This window comes from Vombatus ursinus, unplaced genomic scaffold, assembly GCF_900497805.2.
Source record: "Vombatus ursinus unplaced genomic scaffold, bare-nosed wombat genome assembly UNPS02014768.1, whole genome shotgun sequence".
NCBI lineage: Eukaryota > Metazoa > Chordata > Mammalia > Diprotodontia > Vombatidae > Vombatus > Vombatus ursinus.
The window spans coordinates 24189343-24204248 of NW_020954546.1; the positions used below are offsets into that span (position 1 = coordinate 24189343).

Sequence of the window (14906 nt, forward strand, 5' to 3'; positions counted from 1 at the left end):
TTGTAAAACGAAGGAGTCGGATTTACTGTTGTTGTTGTTGTTCAATCATGTCCAACTCTTTATGACCTCATTTGGGGTTTTCTTGACGGAGATTCTGGAATGGTTTGCCATTTCCTTTTCCAGCTCATTTAACAGAGGAAGAAATTGAGGCAAACAGAGTTAAGTGACTTGCCCAGGGTCATACAGCTAGTTAAGTGTCTGAGGCCGGATTTGAACTCACAAAGATGAGTTTTCCTAACTCTATTAATATTAATAGCTAACATTTGTATATTATATATAATATATTAATAGCTAACATTTATATAGCAGATATGATATAAAATATTCATATATTAATAGCTCACATTTATATTATGCTCCAGGCACTGTGCTAAGTGCTTTACAAATATTTTCTCATTTGATCCTCACAACGATTCTGGAGGTAGGTGGGGTTATTATCCCCATTTTACAGATGAGGAAGCTCAGGCACAAAGAGGTTCAGTGACTTACCCAGGGTCACACAGCTAGTGACTATCTGAGGCCAGATCTGAACTCAGATCTTCCTCCCTCCAGAGACCCCTAAGATCCCTTTAAACTCTACACTTCTGATCCAGTGAATAATAAGAAGTTTTATCCCTACAACACCCGTTGGGGAAGGCATCATATTAGAGTGGATTTATCAGTCAATCAACCAATTAGCATTTATCAGGCTTTTATTATATACCACACAAGAAGGAATGTGGAGTGAAAAGATCTGAGTTCAAATCCCAGATGAGTCATTTAATACCTGGATAACCCTGGGCAAGCAGATCACTTCCCTTCATTGGACCCCATCTTCCAAATCTGTAAAATGGGGTGGAGGGGTACCAGTGGGGTAAAGGCCTCTGAGGTCCCTTTAAGCTCTATATCTATGATCCTATGAATAACAGGATTTATCCCATCAAGGCACTGTGCTATGGAGGAAAGGATGAATTTAGAATCAGGGACTCTGAGTTCAAGTTCTAGCTTTGCCATTTATGACCAAGTGCAAGCAAATCCCTCCCCTTCCTGAGGCCTCAGAATTTCCCTGTCTATAAAACAAGGAGCTTGGACCAGATGGCCTCTGGGGGCTCTTCCAGCTCGGAATCCACTGCCTACAAGAGTGACTTTGGGAAAATAAGTTCCCTCTCCGAATCTCAGTTTCTTCATCCATAAAATGAAGGGTTTATACTAGACGATGACCCCTGGGGTCCCCCTTCCACCTCTAAACCTATGATGACAACGGTAAACACACACACAGATACACAGACAGACAGACAGACACACACAGACACACACACAGATACACAGACACACACACACAGATACACAGACAGACACACACACAGATACACAGACACACACAGAGATACACAGACAGACACACACACACAGATACACAGACAGACAGACACACACAGATACACAGACAGACAGACACACACACACAGACACACAGAAACACACACATAGATACACAGACACACACACACAGATACACAGACAGAAAGGCACAAACAGACAGACACGCGCATACACACACACATATACACACAGCCCACAAGGCCTATATGTTTCTATCACCTAAGGTCTGGTCTGTGAGCTCATAGAAGACCACACTTCTTGGGAGGAGGGGCAGGAGCCCTCTTCTCTTTTGGGAACAAGGAGGAAACCACTACCCAGGCTCCAATGAAGAGAATCCCTCATCACCCGGTGAGTCATTGGAAGGGCCAAGAGGAATTAGCGTTTTAAGTCTCCAGATTCAGTTCAGTCTCCACCTGAGTAGGGAAGGCTTTGCCACCCACCTGCAGGGATGGGGAACAAGAGAGAATGTATGCCCTCCCCCCACCCAAGCCCCCACGGAAGCTCTCACCAATCTCCCCACACAGCACCGCTAAGAGGCCAAAAGTCCCGGTTCCTCATAGACATCCTCGTCTGGGGGAGAAAGGGGAAGAAGTGGAGGCTGTCCCAACTGCTGTTCACATGAGCAGGCCTCAAGGCTAATCGCTCTGGAGAACAGCAGAGGGACGGCCAAAAGAAGCAGGAGCAGGGGCTCGAAGGGCCTCAGACAGTTCCCCTTTGGGGCTGGCATGGAGAGAACCTTCAGCTGGGCCTGCAAACCTGGGATCTGGTGCCTTCCTTCCTTCCTTTCTTTCTTTCTTTTTACAGTTTTTATTGATGACCCCCCCTCCTTTTTTAACATCATTATAATTTCCCCTAGTAACCCTCTCCCACCCAGAGAGGAATCCTACATAACAAATAATATCTTTAAAGACAAAAAGAAAAAGAAGGGGAAAAATTCAGTATAACTTATCTATACATTAAAAAAGTTTGAAAATATGTGCAATGTACCCCATTGTGGACCTCCCACTCCTGCAAAGGGATGGGGTGGGAGGGCAGGACACACCTTGGGGCTTTCAAGGCAATTACTGATGGGAATAAGGGAAAGGAAGGGCCATAACAGGGTTCCTCTGCATCTTCTAAGTTTTCCAGCACTCTTGTAGCTATTATCTCACTTTTACCCTTATAGCATTCCCATCAAGGCAGGGAAAGAGCTAAGATTATCTCCCTCACCAGTTTTACAAGGGGAGAAACTGAGGACCAGAGAGGCAAAATGATTGGTTCAAGCTTGGACTCCAGGCTGAGGATCAAATGAGCTAATACTGTAAAGCACTTAATATGTAACATAACATAAAATTTGTAAAGTCCTTCCTCCTCCTCCCTCCCTCCTCCTCCCTCCCTCCTTGCTTCCTTTTTCCTTCCCTCCCTCCCTTCTTTCCTCCTCCCTTCTTCGTTTCCTTCCTTCCTTCCTTCTCTTTCCTTCCTTCCCTCCCTCCCTCCCTTACTCCTTCCCTCCTCCTCTCTCCTTCCTTCCTTTCCTCCCTTCTTCCTTCTCTCTCTCCCTCCCTTCCTTCCTTCCTCCTCCCTCCTCCTTTCCTTCCCTCCCTCCCTTCTCCTTCCTTCCCTGCCCTACTATAGATGCTCTGCTGACCCTCTTGCTGCTTCTCACAAAGGACATTCTGTGTCCCATCTCTCTACCAGGAGGGACCCTGGCTGTCCCCATGTCTGAGATGCTTTCTCTCCTCCCTCTGCCTCTGAGAAGCCCTGGCTTCCCTCACGACCCAGCTCAAACTCCACCTGCCAGAGGAGGCCCTTTCCAGCCTGAGCTGGCTACAGCCTTGCCCTGGAAGACTCCCTTCCATCTACAGGGCACACACTTGTTTATTTCTATTCTGTCTCCTTCATTAGAATGCATACTCCTGGAGACTGTTTCGTGCTTGGCACAAAATGAGCACTTTAATAAGTGCTCGCTGATTGCCTGATTCTTCCAAAAGATGTTTGGAGGCTGAATGGTGTCTACAGGGAAGGTCCCCCAGCTCTCCAAGACAATCCAGCCGTTGGGATGTCTTAGCTCCAGGTCGAAGGTTTCTGCATCTTCATCCTCTCCCATGAGGCCAAGGCTGAGGCCCCCTGCCATCACCCTCTCTCCTAGCTGACTGCAGCTGCAGTATTCAAATGCACACTTCTTATCTTCCCCTGGCATCCAGTCTGCCTGCCCCATCACATTTGTAACCAGAGTTCAACAGGAACCAGGAATACACAAGATTACTTAATCCCCAAACAGCCAGAAATTCCCCATCCCCCTGTACCCCAGGGCAGGGACAAAGAAACAAGGAAGGACTCATTTCCCCATGAGCCTGTGTGCATGTGTGTGTGTGCGTGTGTGCGTGTGTGTGTACACACAAGTACGAACCCGCCCAGCACCAAGAGTACTCTCATAACCAGGAAATGTGAAGAGAACATTCAAACCATCTGGGAGGAGGGAGGTAGAAATGAGGGGGAAGAAACCATAAAGCGTCATAAGACAGAGGAGAAAAAGCCGGCCGAGGGGGTCTGGTCTCCTTCCCCCTTAAAAGCACACATCCCACCCCTTACTCCTGACCTGGCCAATGACACGCAAGCTCTGTGGGCGACAACGGAGGGAGATGCCCCTTTTCAATTTCGAGGTCCTTTCCTCCCCTTTATGGCTAGGCTGCTCTGGCTGCCAGGGTCCTGGCTAAGCTTCTGCAGCCTGTACCATACACCTGCCCACCTTCCCTTACCACAGGCACCGCCAAGCAACCAGTGATTGGGGCTGCTGGGCTGGAGAGAGGAGGAAGGATGAGGCACTGCTCACTCATCCAGGGCTGTGGGGGGGGGGGGGGGGAGGGAGGGGAAGAGAGGGAGAGGGGGGGGGGGAAGGAGGGAAAAAGAGAGAGAGAGAGAGGGGGAGAGAGTGTGAGAGAAAGGGGGGAAAACAGAGAGAAGGAAGGAGGGAAAGAGAGAGAGAGAAAGAAAGAGAGAGAGAGAGAGACAGGGAGGGAGAGAGAGGAGGAGAGCAAGGAACGGGGGAAGCAGGGGGAGAGGGAGTCACTTGCCTCTGTCTTAGAAAGAGACACTTGAAATGAACTAGGACAGTGGCCTCTAGCTCTTATGGGGGGGATGTGAGGTAAGAAAAACAGGAAATAAAATGACCTCTCCACAGGCCATCTGACAGGGCCAGAGAAGTGGAAAGAGACCTGTTGGCAGACGAGAACTGAGCGGAGGACCTACGAGTGATCCCTTTGGACAAAGAAGTCGCCGTACCTCCCTTCAGAAAAAGGTCATGCGCTCAGAGCCAGACCAGCACCACGGACACTGTCCCCTCCTGTTAGGCCTGAGGGAATCTATCCAAACTTGACAGATCAAAGGAGAGAGTGACGGACTTGGAGCCAGACAACCTGGCTGTGAGTTTGGGACTTTGGGTGAAGCCCAAACAGCCACAGGGTCAGAGATCTGGACCAGGATGGGACCTCAAAAACCACTGAGTACAACTTTATTTCTTCCTTTCTTTCTTTTTCTTCCTTCCTTCCTTTCTTTTCTCTCTCTCTTTATATATCACATAAAACAACTGAGGCCCAAGGAGCTTAAATGGCTTGCCCAAGGTCACTCAAGTATCAAGTCACAAATTGCAATATCTGAACCCAGATTCTCTGACTCCAGAGACAGTGATTTTGTTACTGTGCCATGCTGCCTAATGAGCCTCGGGTTTCCTCATCTGTAAGATAAATAAATTTGGACCCAAATCCCTCCCAGTTCTATGAAGCCATGGCTTAAGCAGCATGAGAGACAGTGGGAGAAGTAGAGAAGGCCCTGCTTAGGCCTCAGAGAGGCCTGGGTTCAAATCCCACCTCAAACACTACACTATGGGACTTTGGGCCTCCATCTAGAAAATGAGGAGGCTGGACTCAATGACATCTCAAAAGCCCCTTGCAGCTGGAAATCGATGATCCCATGAAAACAAGCTCTAAGGTCCCCTCTGGCAAACCAACATTCAGAGAAGTCTCTGGGGCTCCCCAAACTAAGAGCAGTTTGGACAACACTGCCAGCCAGCACCTCCGTACCCGCCCCCTGCCGTTCAGCTATGCCCTGGGGCAGACAGTAGCCCCTGTGATTCACGGGGCACCCTCCTCCCAAGAACCCAGAGTGCACACAGAACAAGTGCCCGCTCTGTCTCCCAATTAGGAACTGGCGTCTGTCAGTCTATCTCTGCGTTTATTATTGATTATCACTATCCTTTTGGTCATCACTGTATGTCTTACGCTGAAAACCCCGGAGGCAGAGAATGACTTTGGCCTCCATGATTCTCCATGGCATCTGGGCACAGCTAAAACACCTCTTTTAGCGCCCCTGCCACCCATCAGTATGGACAGGGTGGTGCTGTGAATGCTGAACTGGAGTCCTCATGGCTGAGTTCATACACTGCTTCTGACCTTCACGGGCTGTGGGACCAGGCTGCTAAACCCCAGGGTGCTCTGGGAAATGCTCGAACATCATAAGTTGGCATTCAGTGACAGAGGCAGCAGCTTTCAGGGAAGACATTTCATCAATGAAATCACTGGCCTGATGCAAAAACAAATTAGGATGGTGCTTGTAACTTCTTAAAAAGTTCTCCTAATTATTGACTCATCCAGTCATCACAAGTAGACCGGGTGAGCGTAGGGAGCATGCCCATTTAGAGGTGAGGATGCATGGGCACTTGGAGATGAAGCCATTTGCCTAAAGCCCCAAGGGGCAGTGGGTGGATGGGGAAGAAAAGGGCAGCCAGGCAGACTTGCTGAAGCCTCGGCCACTCCTCTGGCTCCCCCAAGCCTCAGAATGGGCGACTTGTCCATCTGCTGCACAGCCTTGGCTCAGCCAGAGAGAGAGACCTGGCCTACCCACCCTTCCACTCTTTTCGTCAAAGAGGAGCTTGGCTTCCTAGGGCTGGGGGAACAAAAGCACTGGGGACACGAGGCACAGGCCCATCCTAGGTGTGTGTATGGAACCGGCCAGTCAGACAGAGAATGAATGGAGGGAGACTCACAGGGTAGAGGAATGCCCCTCCTCTCTCCCTCGCCCCTCTTGAAGCTACATTCCACATCCAAAAGCAAAGTAGCCCAGACAATCCGACTGCAGAGGGGCCCAGAGGGGCCCGGAGGACCAGAGTGCACTCACCAGCAACAATGCCTCCAGCTGGTTTATGTAGATCTCTTCACTGGCTAGGAATCCTGAGAGAACCAGCTTCCTCATTTCCAGCCCTTTCCCCGCCTCCACCTGAGGGGGAGAAAAAAAAACAACAAACCAGCTTGTGAGTAGAAAGGTTAAAAAAATCATTAGGCAGCAGGCAGTTTCCCCAGCTCATTCCTCGGGAAGTCCTACTCCAAGGATCCACAGAATCCTCATTCCCCCTAGGGCTCCGTTCCCATGTGGATGCCAGAGTTTTCAAGGCTCTGCTTTGAACAGGGCTCAGTGAAGGAACTGTATGGCTTCATCAACTTCTGAAGTTAAAAAAAGGAGCAGTGATGAGGTAGTATTAACTAACCCAGGGCAGGGCATTTCACTCTTATAGAGTCTCAGTTTCCACATCTGTAACATGGGGATCAAAGGACCACACAGTATGAGATTGTTGTGTTCACTTAGTCCAAAGCTAAGTAAATTATGGCCCTTGGGCCTGGTTTTGTATTAAGGCCCTTTGGGCCTTAGCTCCCAAGAGCTAAGAATAGTTTTTAATTCTGTAGTTTGCTGACCCTAGACTATCCACTCCCTTCATTTTACAAGTGAAGGGATTGAGGCCCAGAGAGGTACAGAGAGGTGAAGGGATTTACCCAAGGTTACACAGATAGTAAGTGGCAGTCAGGATTCGAACCCAGGTTCTCAGACCCCCAAATCCAACATTCTTTGACCATATCAGGATAATAGTATGTTTAGGGCTGTTGTGAGCTCAAATGAGATGACGGTATAAAGTGCTCTGCAAACCTTACTTAATATGTGCTGTAAATGTTCACACCAGCCCCTGTCTCCATGCCTTTGGTATAGGCTGTTCCTCATGCCTGCAATGCTCTCTCCCAGCCTAGGAATCTCAGAACCCCCAGCCTGTCTTTAAGGCTCAGCTCAAGCACCACTTCCTCCCACAGGACTTTCCTGGTCTCTCCCCACTGCTACGGCCACCATGATTAATGGCAGTCTGCTTGGTTTTATCTTCTGCGTTCTCAAGGTTGTCTCCTCCATTAGAAAGGCAGTTTCTGGTCTTTCTTTGGTTCCCCAGTTCTTAGCACAAGTGGTCAGGGCTTAATAGGCGTGGTTGTTTCCAGTCCCCTACTCTTTTGAGGTTACCTTCCACACTTGTCTTGTAGGTACCTACTTTTTTCTATGTCTTCTCCCCAATTAGACTGTGAGCTCCTAGAGAGAAAGAGCTGTTTTCACCCATCTTTGTATCTCTAGTATTTAGCACAGTTCTGGAGTAAGCTCTTAAAAAAATACTCCATCAATCATCGTTAACAATAACAATACAACAATAATCATAACCTCAGGGGCTACATATTTGAGCCATCGTCTTATGATAGCGCTATGGAGGTATGTGGCTAAGAGTACCAGGATCCAGTCAAGGGTCTAGAGCCATTCCCAGTTGGCTGGGGAAGGTGATGTGCGATTGAGAAATTGACCATCAAGCTCACTCCACAAAGCTGAGCATCGACGTGATGGCACATTTTGGGGCCCTCCGGAATGCATCCCCAGAGACAAAGGATATGAATGAGTCCTGAGCCAGGAGGGGCCCAGGCTGCCCTTCTGGGATCCTGAATCAGGATGTTTGCTTTCTCCTGGCTTATACTGTGACCAATATGAAGTTAATAATAACATTAATATATTAAATCAACATAGCAATATAGCATTAATATAAATAATACTCTGTCCACGGTAATGATTTCACCTGAATTTAGGCAGCATGATGTCATGGAGAGAGTGCTAGGCTGGGAGTCAGAAAGATGGGTTCAAATCCTACCTCAGATACTTAACTAGCTGTGGGACCAAGGATAAGTCACTTAATTTTTCTATGCCTCAGTTTCCTCATCTGTAAAATGATGGCTTTAAGGTTCTCTCCAGCTCTAAATCTAAGTTCCTAGGATTTTATGAACCTGAATCTCCTAGGTCCTTCTACTCTCCAAATATCTCATTCTTTCCCATCACTAAAAAGGAGTCACTTTCAGTTGAAATCAGAAGTGGTGAGTGCAGTGGGAATCAATCCACAAACTTTACAAAGGGTATCAGGAACTTAGACATAATAACTCGGGTCACTGGGTCATAGGGTTTAGAGGCAGATGAGGTTTATTTAGCCCAACTCTCTCATTTCACAGATGAAGAAACTGAGTGAGGCCCAGAGAGGGGTGATGCAACTACCCAAAGCTGCTGCTTGTAAGTGTGACTGTACATTAACACTAGTTATTCTGGGGAAACTAAGGCGTCCCAGGCGCCAGTGGAGTGAGCAGATTTGGGAAGAGAATAACAACTGTGTGTATCAGTAAGGACTAAGGGACCTTTTGATTCAACTAATTTCTTTTGTAAAGACTTCCATTTCCAAATGCAACTTTTAGGTTACTTGGTAATCAATATTTTATTTTCACATCTTCACGTCACTGGGATGATTTTCTAGCAGATGTTACCACTAAGCACAGGGAGAAGAACCCTGAGTTTGTAGCCAGAGGACTTGGATTCAAATTCTGCCTCTGCTATTGACTACTTATATGACCGTGGACAAATTTGACCTCACTGGGCCTTAGCTTCCTCATCTGTAAAATGAGGCCTTTGAGGCTCCTTCCAGCTCTCTATTCAGGAGCCTTTGAGATCTGATCTCAAATACTTGTGGTCCTGGCTTCCCAGGTCAGGGAAATTCAGGGGCAGAATATCTGACTGACAGGAGTTACTTCCAGGACTCTCGACCTGGGGGCCTGAATTCTTTTTGTGTCCTGGACCCCTCTGGCGGTCTAGTCTGGTGAAGTCTATGGGCACCCTCTCAGAAGCATGTTTTCAAAATGCATACAATAAAACACACAGGATTACAAAAGAAATCAATTATATTGAAATATGGTTATCAAGATACAGATTTCTTTTTAAATTTATGGGCCCAAGGTTAAGAATTTATACTTTTCAGGGTGGAAGGGAGAGAGTGACCTGCCCTTGGAACAACTAACATCTGGATGAACCTTCGCTAGTTGTCTCATGCCAAGAAACGATAATGGTCTCTCCAAGGGGACAGCTCTGACACGTCATAAGCAGACCCCCCGATGAACAGTGTCACCAGACCCCCTCAAAGTGTAGGGTTCGTTCTTCATGACTCCCCAACCCAACCCACCTCCCAACTTCCAAAATGGCATCCTCTTTCTCTGGAAATTGACAAGACTATAGCTTTGGCTCCATTCAGCTTCCTGCTTCCTAGGCGAAACCTACAGATAAATCCAAAAATCCACACCACTCCTTCAGCCTATGATTACTATCATGTTGTTCTTGTTGTTAGAGCTGGCATTAATTAGGCCTATGGATAAATCTGAACATCCATACCACAATCATCATCGTTATACTGGCTAGCATTTACACAGTACCTACTATGTGCTAAGTGCTTTACAATTATTATCTGAGTTGATCCTCACAACAAGCCTGAGAGGTTAAGTATTATTATTACCCCCATTTCACAAATGAGGAGACTGAGGCAAACAGAAGTTAAGTGACTTGTCTAAGGTCACGCAGTTAATAAGTGTCTGAAGCCAGATTTGAACTCAAGTCTTCCTGATTCCAGGTCTAGTGCTTTATCTACTGTGCCATCTAGGCCACTGATCCCTGGCTGAGCTCTGGTGTTTTGCCCACGAAACCATATTTGATTCAATTATGACCAAGGCTGGCTGGCAGGCAGGCAGGCAGTCCTCATTCTAAATATGATTAAATTCACCACCAGTAGGCTGGTCATGAAATAATGAATTCTTCTCCCATGGCAACCCATGAAACAATGAAAAATTTTTAAAAGTCCTTAGTCCTAGGAGGCCCTCTTCTATTTCCACAGTGATGGCAGTAAAATAGTACAAATAACCCACTTTTCTATGAAAACAGAGGCAGCATGGTATGTAGAGTGGCTAAAAGTTGGCCTTAGAGCTGAGAAGACTGGGGTTCAAGTCTGACATATCCTGGCTGTGTGACCCTGGCCTAGCCACGCCTCTACTGAAATTCTCATTCTGAATGTATTAATGTAATTAAGAGGACGCGCCAGGCCCTGCACCTTTATCAAGTGGGATAAATTCTGAGTTAAAGAATCAATCAAAGGTGTAAATCAGGCAATAGGAAGCAGAATATCTGGGGACATTTGGCTAATTTCATCTTTTTTTTTTTTTTTTTTGCTTTTTGGCTAGGCAATTGGGGTTAAGTGACTTGCCCAGGATCACACAGCTAGTACGTGTCAAGTGTCTGAGGTCACATTTGAACTCAGGTCCTCCTGACTCTAAGGCTGGAGCTCTATCCATTGCGCCACCTAGCTGCCCCTAGCTAATTTCATCTTGCACAGCTCTAATGAGCACAAACAAAAACACCTCTGAAAGATAACCACAGCTCAGGCATCAACATCTATTGTGAAAAGTAGAGAAGAGAAATTCTATGAAGTCCACCTTCATAGATAGAGCCCTGGGTGTCAAGAAGATCTGAGTTCAAATCTGGCCTTAGACACTTACTAGCTGTGTGACCCTGGGCAGGTCACTTTACCCTGTTGGCCTCAGTTTCCTCATCTGTCAAATGAGCTGGAGAAGGAAGTAGCAAACCGATCCAGTGTCTCTGCCAAGAAGACCCCAAAGGGGGTCATGAAGAGTGGGATATGACTGAACAACAACCCCCTATTCTTTGATCCTCAGTGACATCCATGAGAAGTGGAATATAAAAGGTGGAGCAAAAGCTTTCAGAAAATATATTTTGAGAAATGAAAGAAAGCAAAACAACTCAGGAGCCTCCTGTAGTATGAGTATTTTCTTCCAGAAGAGAGCTGGAAGGCACCAAACATTACAAAAATGAAACTGACTCTAGCCTAGCAGACAGGAAACTGCTGATGATTATTAACATCAGAATCATATAAAAATCAGCTGCCTGGGCACAGTCAGAGGAAAGATTTGTCAGCATCTAATTAGGAAAGAGGCTTGAGGGTGAGAAGGTACCGAGAACAACTGCAGTCTAACCTCTCAAAGGAGCCTTTAACGTGGAAACATGGGAAAGGGGAGAAGGAAAAGACAAGCACCTCGATGATCACTGTGAAAGAATTTTCTGAAAGAATTTAGCCCAGATGTCATAAGAAGGAGGCCAAAGGAGCCCAGAAATCACCTTGGCTGGCAAACCTCCCATTAACCTCCAGGTCAAAGAGAGAGACAGAGCAGCCAAGAATGAAGCAGGTTTAGAAGGGGGACTCACGGGTGAAACCACGCAGAGCACGATGGCAGAAGATCATAACTAAACACCTCCTAAAAGGTCTAAAAGCAACGGGGATAAAAATAAACCTCCAGGAAGCCAGGCTTGAGACTCCCCTGCAATACATCGTCCCATCATCCCCGGGGCACTTATTCATACACAGCAGTGGCAGAAGGGCAACAAATACAAAATGGAACAGATCTGTTAGTGTTTCACATTGGATGACCACTCATGTCCCTCCTCACTTGAAATCTATCACGCTATGAACCTACAGGGCTGGGACAGGAAATTCCCAGGTGTGGAACATTTAGTCTGAGAGAGTTACCTTGAGCGGGGCTTCTTAAACTTTTTCCACTCGAGACCCCTTCAGCACTTCTTAAACTGTGGGTTGCGACCCCATATGGATAGGGTTGCAACCCACAGTTTAAGAAGTGCTGGCTAGAACACCGAGATGGACTTGTAAATATTACAGGAACGACCTGAACCCAGGTCTTCCTAACTTGGAGGCCAGGTCTCTGATCACAACACGATGCTGTTTCTCTGCATTTCTAAGTTGATCTTCATTGACCAGCACTTAGCACAGTGCCTGGCACCGAATACGTGCATATTAAGCATTTCTTGATGGACTGATCCATTTTCATTATCAGTGAATCTTTAGAACATGGACAAGGGTCCCATGGGATTAAAGGAACAGAGAAATACTTAGAGCTGGAAGGGAACTTGGTGCCACCTAATCTAACCCCCTCATTTTCAAGTTGAGAAAACTGAGGCCCACAGTGGTTCAGGGATTTGCTCAATATCCAAACACCGCTAATGAAGAGCACAGATAGAATTGGAGCCCAGGTCCCCCAACTCCAAACACTTTCCACCGTCCTGTGATGCCTCTTTGAGACGCTACCAATGGGCTGTGGTGTGGAAGGGGTGATCACAGAGACACTGAACATGCAGCCCCCAAGAACAACACTATCTCAATCCCTACTTCACCTCCAGAGATTCAGACACCCTAAAACCTACTCCAGAACCACACACCAGCATTTCCCCATATGAGCGACCCAAACCACCTCCTTGCCCTTGTCCTAACTTTCCAATTTTGGTCGATGACACCACCAATCATTCTTACAGTTAGGAGGGTTTGATTCCTTAAAGTCAGACTCCTTTCTCTCCTCCCCCCCCCCCATGGGAGCCCTATAGATTCTTCCTTCATAATGAAGCTCACATCTGCCTTCTCCTCTCATCACTAACCTTATCATGTCATGCCTGATAATACTGCAACAACTTTTTAAAAAAATACAATTTTTATTTTGTCATTCTGATCTTGACAACCTTATACAAAGAACAGAAAAAGAGACTTGTATGGGAAATCAGGAATCTCCAGTGCATACAGCTTGCTTTACCACTGCTCTCTCTGCCTCCAGTCTCCCCATTCCAATAAATCTTACACAACACCAGCAGGTTACTCTTTTTATTGAGTTTTTTTTCAGTGGGGGGGGCTAAGCAATGAGGTTAAGTGACTTGCCCAAGGTCACACAGCTAGTGTCAAGTGTCTGAGGCCAGATTTGAACTGAGGTCCGTCTGCAGTCAGGGACAGTGATCTATCCACGGCACCACCTAACTGCCCCTAGATTACTCTTGTTAAAAGACCAACTGCACTCCTTTTGTGGCAGCAAAGGATTGCAAACAAAGTAGAGGCCCATCTATTGAGGCATGGCTCAACAAATAATGAATGGAATGAATATTACTGTGCCCCAAAAAGACGACAATGAAGAATCCAGAGAAGTACAGGAAGCCTTGTATGAACTGATTCAAAGTGAAAGAAGCAAAGCACCTACACATATAAAAGCATTTGTATCAGGTCTTTTTGTACTGGTAAAAAACTGGAAACCTAGGAGGTGTCCATCAATTGAGTTAAAGGCTGAACAAATGATGACACATGAATGGAAGGGAATAACAACCAGGCTATATGAAATGATGGAAGGGATGGGCTTAGAGATACCTGAGAAGATATGTATGAACTGATGCAAAGTGAAGTGAGCAGAACCAGGAAAACAATTCATAACAATAACACAGTAAAGATAAATAACTTCAAAAGACTTCAGAATTTAAATTGATGCAATGATTCCAGAAAATCCATCATGGAGGAGGCTACTCCCCCTCCTGCCAGAGGGGCAAAGATTCAGGGTTCAAAATGAGACATATATATTTTGGGGGAATTTGTTTTCCTTAACTGTACATATTTATTACAAGTATTTTTCTTCTTTTAAATGGGGGGTAGAGAAAATAAATGTTTGTTCATTGAAAAATAAAAGGAAAAAAGTCCAAAATGAAGGAAGCAGAACCATGAAAGCTATAAGTATGATGACCACAAAAAGGCAGAAGGAAAGAAAAATTCAGTTGCCCACCATGTAATGATAATGACCAAGCTTGTTTCTGAATAAGAAATATAAGGATTCACCTCCGTCCCGTCCTCGAAGAATTGGGAGGCTATTGATGTAGAGCACTGCATATAGTACAGGTTCTGGTTAACACAGCATTGTTATTTTACTGTTCAGCTCCCCTCGCCTTTTTTTATTCTTTGCTGCAAGAGACAACTGCCTGGGTGGTGGAAAGAAAAGGACTATTTGGGGAAAATAGAGATGATGTGAAAAATTTTCAAATCAATCTAAAGAAAATAATAAATAGCCAGCTGCATGTGTTTCACCGCTACTCAAAAACCTTTGCTGGTTCCCTGCTGCTCTCAGGACAAAGTGCAAACTTTTTTCTTTAGCTTGGTATTTAAGGTATGCCACCATCTGGCTCAAACTTTATTTAATTCCAGAAGGATTTGCCAGGGGTTTTACTACGTGCAAGAAGCGAAGCTGAAAGGACCAGGAATGTCTCAGGCTCAGTGGCTTATAGTTTATTCCACTGCAATGAGGTAAATGAAGGCTTTTGAGCCTAGGTATGATGTGATCAGAGGAGTGCATCAATCAATCAATGAGCATTTATTAAGCACCTATGTGTATGGGCATACACAAAAAAAGCAGAACAGTCCTTGTGCCCTTCGAAAGGTTTACATCAAAAGGGAAACAAAATTCTCTCTCTCTCTCTCTCTCACACACACACACACACACACACACACACACACACACACACACACACAC

At 46.0% G+C, this 14906-nt stretch overlaps 1 protein-coding gene across 4 annotated transcripts in view; it reads right to left on the reverse strand.

The window, feature by feature from the left end:
- Nucleotides 1-14906, reverse strand: part of ABR (ABR, RhoGEF and GTPase activating protein) — a 297476-nt gene that overhangs the window by 122627 nt on the left and 159943 nt on the right. For all 4 annotated transcript variants that reach the window (XM_027861657.1, XM_027861659.1, XM_027861658.1 and 1 more), the window contains one exon: nt 6514-6612. In XM_027861657.1, the coding sequence (XP_027717458.1) occupies nt 6514-6612 (99 nt within the window). The remainder of the gene's footprint in view (nt 1-6513; nt 6613-14906) is intronic.